Here is a 6940-nt window from a genome sequence, read left to right on the forward strand (position 1 = left end):
CAAGTTGTTAAAGTCCACTGCTGGTGAAATGACATAAGAATAAAAAGAGAAATTGCAGTTAAGGTAAATATGATGAAGGTAATCAATTTTACTACTGATATCCCAAAAGACGCTCAACTTATTTCTGTGAACATATTTCATTTTTGGGATAAATTGTTTCTAGAATGCTTAGACTGCACTACTTCACATGCTATAACAGCAAAACTCAATCACAACTTACAATATAAAAGTTAAAAGTTGCACTATGTCACTTGTAAATATGTTGAATGATGAACACACAAAGACATGACAGGAAGAACAGGAGGTGAAAAGAAAATAAGCAAAGTCCCAAAAGAGAATGATTATCTGGAGTCAAACTCTGAGCCGGCAAATTCCACTTCCTCTGTCTTCCTGTGGTTATATAAAAGTCCGCCTGTAAACGCAACTTCCTGTTGAACTTGAACACACACAGACACACACACATAAAGCTATACCTCTTAACAACAGCTGCCACTAGCTCTTACAACGAGCAGGCTTGCACAACAGAAAGGAGGCAATGAGCAGCGGGGAGTGGTTTCCTGCACTGGGGCTGGTGGCCTGGCTGTGCTGCCTCAGTCTGGGTCCCGTTCAAGGGGGGAAGGTGCTGGTTATGCCTGTGGATGGGAGTCACTGGCTTAGCATGAAGATACTGGTGAAGGAGCTTAGCCAAAGGGGCCATGAGGTTGTTGTGCTGGTGCCTGAAACCAGCCTGTTGATCCACGGCTCAGAGAGCTACAAGACTGAGATCTACCAAGTGTCCTTCACCAAAGCTGAACTGGCTGCAATGTTCGACCAGCTGCAGGAGGGACTTTTCCTCAAGCCACCAGACTTCACAGATTTGTTTATCTACGTAGAGCGTTTGGTTAACTTTACATCGATTCAGGTGAAAGGCTGCGAGAGTTTGCTGAACAACCAGCCTCTAATGAGTCAACTGAAGGGAGGGGGCTTCGATCTTATGCTTACAGACCCCTTCCTTCCCTGCGGCTCCATCCTGGCTCACATCTTTTCCATTCCAGCGGTTTATTTCCTAAATGGACTTCCATGTGGGCTGGATACAAAGGCTAACAAGTGCCCCTCTCCTCTTTCCTACGTTCCTGTGCCCTTCACTGGTAATACAGACATCATGACCTACCCACAGAGAGTCAAAAACATGATGATGTCCATTTTGGAGTCCTACTTGTGCAAAATGATGTATTACAACTTTGATGAACTGGTCAGCAGGTACCTAGGAGACAACCTGACCTACAAGGACATTATTAGAAATGGCGCGATCTGGCTTCTTAGATATGACTTTACTTTCGAATGGCCCAAACCTCTCCTGCCAAACATGGTGCTTATTGGAGGGATCAATTGTGGACAGAAAGCTCCTCTGCCAGCGGTGAGTATTCAAATAATGTATGACAGATCACATCTGGATTCACTTAAGGCAAATTGTATACGTGCTCTGTGTTGGGTCGGGCAAAAGCAAAACCCTTAGACGGTTATGTAATGAAAATGACAGTGAAAACCAGAAAAAAAACAAAAAACATAAGTTCGTACTACCAGGTGCTGAAAATATAGTAAAGATTTGGGCTGTTTATTATAATTGCCCAACAATTGGCTCACTACATTATGAAAGAACGGGTTTGTCTGCTCTTATGGAAGATTCAGTGTGTGGAATGTGAGCAAGGGAAAGCTGATTTATAGATTATGGCTCAGAAAAGAAGTGAGGGGCCCTGTTATGTTAACAGGAATCAAATACTCAAGCAAAAACAAAGGGTCGGTTGTGTTGGGAACGTAGAGGAGCGTGTTTGGGTTATCAGCATCTAAGAAACTAAATTCTTGACATCAATAGAATTATTAACGTCAGTAACAATCATTCATGATTATTAATAATAACGGGGCACCACCCTGCGAACAGGGACCAATAACCAAACAATAAAACTAAGTCTCATAATTAGCGTTCACTCATAATGTCAATAGTCTGAGTACTATTACACATTCAGAGTGAAAGTGAAGGTTTAAGTTCGAGCACAGGCCACTACATCCAGTTATTATTACACACATATGCACAAGTAATCACAGACGACTGCTCTTTAAAATATAACAGAGTTTATTAAATAAAATAATAAATGATCAAATCAAGTAATATCAAAATAAACAAACACTATCATACAATTATATGTCTAATACCTAAAGTCAAATGAATAAAGTGGGGTAAGGATATGTATATAGATATATGTACATGTGTGAGTGTGTGGGTGTGTGTGTGTGTGTGTGTGTGTGTGTGTGTAAAGAAAGGGGGAGGGGGGAGCCTACTCAACAGTGACAGTGGTTAATCTCAATAGGGCGTGTGAGCCTACAGGCCAAGATGGTGAGTCTAGAGACCGGCGACCAAAATGGCGGAGAGGTGGCTGCTAGAACCACGTGGGACGGTGTACCATGTGGGTAGGGGTCAGAGATTAAGTAATCACGAGTCTGAGAGGTTCACCCAAAATCAGTAGCTCTAACTACGTGTGTGTGCGGGTTAGTAGAGAGAGAGAGAGAGAGAGAAAATCGAGCTCTGAGCGCGGTGCTCTGCGCAGTAGTGAGGCAGTGAGGAACAGCACGCTTTTGCGGTGATAGTTGCGGTTCTAGATCTCACTCGCAGAGCCGATTTAAAGAGGAGAGAATAAAACCAAAAACAAAATAAAAGAATCCCCAAAACAAACAGATCTTTGTCACTGCGGTGAAACGCGAGTTTGTCTCCCTATCACCCCGAAACTCGGTCGGCCAGACGAGAGTCGGCCACCGTAGTTTTAGTTTTTAAAGTGATAGAATCACAAGCTCCACATCCACTAACAGCGACGGATCAAATGCGAACGGTTACATCAGAAAATACACAATATAACGGGACTCCGTGGTCTGCGATGCTGGCGTAATAACACGTTAGAACACGACAGTAACTTAACACAACAAGATACAGGAATAACAACGACATAAACGAATAGTCTAAATTAAGCTAATGCTAAGCTAAGCTAAGCTAGGCCCAGATACCAGTAACTCTTACTTGTAGAAGCTTCGTTCGGTGGGGTACGTTTCCCGTGGTGGGGATCACTCGGTCCTCGAGTAGCCGCTGGCTCTCGGTGGCGCGGCCTCGGGGCTGGCTGGCGCAGACTCGGCCTCCTCGCTGCAGAGAGGGGCTTTTTAACTTCGGCTGAGGGACGAGGTTTGGGTCGTCCTTCCCGGAAATCTTCGGCGAGGAAAGATTGTTACCTTCTGCCGGCGGTGTGTACACAAAAAGGGTGGGAGAACGGGGCATAGAAGTTATCCGTTCTCGCACTACAGGATCCAAAACTCAAAATAAAACACAGTCTGTTCGACCAGCGAATGTTGCATGTGACCTGATAGGATTTGATGAGGCCGCGGTTCCTCGTGGATCTTCTTGTCCCCTGGACGAGTCCGGAGTGAAGAGGCCTTGTGGACCTCCTGACACCAGCGCGTGTCCGGGGTGAAGAGAGCCTTGTGGATCTCCTTACACCAGCGGTGTCTGGACGGAAGAGAGCGAATGGCGTTTCCTGCTCGCTTATAAACCAGGTCTCGAACAGTGGGGGCCCATTTCTTGGCCAATGGGGGGCCAGGATCAAGTTTTGGCTGTGCTGGGAGGTGTAGTCATTCATCTTGGAGTTTCCATCAGACGTTGTATGACAGGACGGAGCATGGGTGCTTCTAGACTAGGGCCAGATCCCAACAGTTGAAATAAGCACAGTCAAGATTGTGCTTCTAATATTATTTAATTGGTGCTGCATACAATGTTGAATGAGTTAATTCCTTTCAATATACTTTAAAGTAATACATCACAGCAGCTTTTGGTCACTAGATCTCACTTAACACGTTTAAAAATATATTTTTTGTGTCTTTTCTAACCCCCCCTGCAGGACTTGGAGGAGTTTGTGAATGGCTCAGGAGACGACGGCTTCATCATCTTTACCCTGGGCTCTATGGTGTCCAAGATGCCCGAGCCGAAGGCTAAAAAGTTCATTGATGCCTTTCGGCAAATTCCTCAAAGGGTAACAACAACCATTACAGATGAAATCACTTTACTGAGATTCAATCCAATGACCTGCATTAGTCTATGAATGAAAAGTGCTGCAGTGGTTGGCACCATCAAAACATGTATTATTTCTGTTTCAGGTTGTTTGGAGATACACCGGAGTCTTATCAGAAGATGTACCCAAGAACGTGAGACTTATGAAGTGGTTACCTCAGAATGATCTCCTAGGTGTGTTTACTTTTAACACAGACAGTGTTATGTATTAAAACATGCCATCGTGTATGTAAACTAATCAATGTACGTTAAACATTACCTGCATTTTGGACTGGACCTAAAATTGTTTCTGTGCTCCTCAGCCCATCCCAAAGCCAAAGCCTTCATCACTCACGGAGGTAGCCATGGTATCTATGAGAGTATCTGCAATGCTGTACCCATGGTGATGTTTCCACTGTTCGGGGACCAGGAGGAAAACGTAAATCGTATGGTGACCCGAGGTGTTGCAGAGAAACTCACAATGTATGATATGACCACTGAAACCCTATTGGCTGCACTTAATAGAATCATCCATGATAAAAGGTAAGACAAGTACACGTCAATTAAAGACAATAGTCACTCATTTTGTATATGTAAATCATGAAACTCACTATGAAAGAAAAATAATTCAGTGTAACTCAACAAAACACATCCGTGAGCTCTAAGAAATGTGTTCCTCATAAAAGCCAAAAGTATTTTAAATGCAGAATTGTTTTTCATCCATGTTTACTAGCATTACGTTTTCTTCTTCTTTGACGTTGCTAGCGCATTTCTGCGTACCTTGGCGCATTAACACAACCCATATTACAGTGTACAGTGTGAAACCATTGACAGGACTTTGTATCACATCACATGTGCACGTGTGTCCTTCTGTGCGTGCACCAGATAAACCAAACAGGGACCTGCTCACAGAAATAACAACTCCATACGACCACTAGAGGTCTAAAATGCCACAGAAAAAAAAATTACTCAGATGAAATTTTGAAAACTTAATAACAGACGAAAATAGACAAATTTGACAATATATACTTTACACTGTAGTATGTAAAAGAATATGTTTTATTTTCATACTTTGTCTGTCAAGTCCCTGCACAGCCACGGTCCACCCACACAGGCGTTATCACATACTTGGAATTAGACTTCTTATCTGGACTGTGTAGGCATGTACAGGGAGTGCTTCTCCCTCACTCCTCTGTTTGTCATATGCACTCTTAACCTGTGAAGTGTTCTTGTTAATGAAAAAAAGTTATGTGTGTAGTACGCATTGTCTGTACTCTGTAGATTTAACAAATGTGCTCCTTCCTCATGACACATTTGCAAAGCCTATTTTTCAAAAATGTTATTACGAAGTTACATTTTTACACCCATGTTTGCTTTCTATGTTTGTTGATGCCTTGCATGAAACCATGCTTGTACATCCACCTCTCATGCTACAAACAAAACAAAGACAACAAATGTGCACCATGTGACCTGCAGGCATGTGTGCATACAGTGTCTTTGTGCACATGCGCAAGATAATCAAAATGGGAGCCCACCCAAAAAAGTTGCTCCATAATGCTTCTAGTAGTTAAAAGGGTTACCAATTTGCTTGTTCTGTTGTTGTTAGAAGGTGTCCTATCTTTAGACTGACATAAAGGTTTTGCATCTTATTTTAAGTTTCAGTAGTGTTTTAGGAAATAGTTGTACTTTCGTCTGTGAGGATATATACGGTAGACCGTTTGATGAACAGACCTGGAGATCATCCCATTAACTCAAAATATTACTTTTCCCCAGTTACAAAGAGAAGATAGAGACGCTGTCTCAGATACACCTGGACCGTCCTGTTGAGCCTTTGGACCTGGCTGTCTTCTGGACCGAGTTCGTCATAAGACACAAAGGAGCTGCACATTTAAGGATAGCTGCACATGACTTAAACTGGATTCAGTACCACAGCCTGGATGTCTTGGGCTTGTTTTTCATAATTCTGGTCACTGTTCTGTGGGTGACAGTCAAATGCTGCATGCTCTGCACCCGCATGTGTTTCAGAAAGGGGACGCCAAAGAGAAAGCGAGAGTAACGAGTAAGCGAGTGTGTGTGTGTGTGTGTGTGTGTGTGTGTGTGTGTGTGTGTGTGTGGGCCGTGTAATTGTTTTGATGATTTTATCTGTAATACTTTTTTATAACAGGCTACACAAAAAAAATCTATTTTGGAAAAAATACACTTTAGACTATTGTGATTTTGGGCAATTTGAATAAAGTTGAGTTAAATAGTCACTACTTTACTTTGGAGTTTCTCCACCAGTTGGACTGTCCAGCACTGTGGTTGTGGGGTAAATGGTTTTACAGGCTGCAGGAGTTAACTTTGGTTATTGAGTGGGTGGAATAATTTACTGACATATCGCTAACAACAGCAGCTAATAGCTTAATTCGTACATTGCTTTGCTGAATTAGCCTGCTAGCAAGCTAACAACGCGCAGAATATGGGGCTTGACAATTATTCCCATAAAGAGGTTTGTTAAAACTACGCTGGCTGGCCAAGTGTGCTATTAGTGTAATATTTTGTTTGTTTGTTTGTGGCCCCAGTTGCATCATTCACAGGAAATTTCATTATCTCCTCTATTTAAATTAGCTTTGTCCACTTGTTTAACCGAACAGTTGACAGATTCTTCATATCAACATCTTGGGTGGATTATCCCCTGGAGAAATGCAATGCCTAATGAGGAACACAATCACTGTAAAGGTCTGAGCTGTACAGCCTTTAATGCACCTGAGGGCACTTAAACAGATGGCTGACTGTTATTTACAAAGAGACACGTTTGTGACCTTTAGTCAGTTACATGTGAGACCGTCAGGCTGCTTTTAGTTTGCTGTCAACCAAAGCTCTGTCATCATACGTCAT

The 6940-nt window shown here is 42.7% G+C and overlaps 1 protein-coding gene across 1 annotated transcript; it reads left to right on the forward strand.

The window, feature by feature from the left end:
- Window positions 1-252: 252 nt before the first annotated feature.
- Window positions 253-6315, forward strand: LOC142969528 (UDP-glucuronosyltransferase-like). The gene is made up of 5 exons (XM_076109480.1): window positions 253-1396; window positions 3915-4046; window positions 4171-4258; window positions 4387-4606; window positions 5837-6315. The coding sequence occupies exons 1-5, from the start codon at window positions 536-538 to the stop codon at window positions 6117-6119; spliced, it is 1584 nt and encodes a 527-aa protein (XP_075965595.1). The 5' UTR covers window positions 253-535; the 3' UTR covers window positions 6120-6315.
- Window positions 6316-6940: the final 625 nt, after the last annotated feature.

Source organism: Anarhichas minor, unplaced genomic scaffold (genome assembly GCF_050575085.1).
Source record: "Anarhichas minor isolate MPS153535 unplaced genomic scaffold, ASM5057508v1 ptg000004l, whole genome shotgun sequence".
NCBI lineage: Eukaryota > Metazoa > Chordata > Actinopteri > Perciformes > Anarhichadidae > Anarhichas > Anarhichas minor.

Bases quoted from the DNA above. Each gene is read 5' to 3' on its own strand.
- LOC142969528 (XM_076109480.1), top strand. From the start codon at position 536: ATGAGCAGCGGGGAGTGGTTTCCTGCACTGGGGCTGGTGGCCTGGCTG. The intron at 1,397-3,914 runs GTGAGTATTCAA...CCCCCCCTGCAG, and splicing joins AGAAAGCTCCTCTGCCAGCG to GACTTGGAGGAGTTTGTGAA. The intron at 4,607-5,836 runs GTAAGACAAGTA...ACTTTTCCCCAG, and splicing joins AGAATCATCCATGATAAAAG to TTACAAAGAGAAGATAGAGA.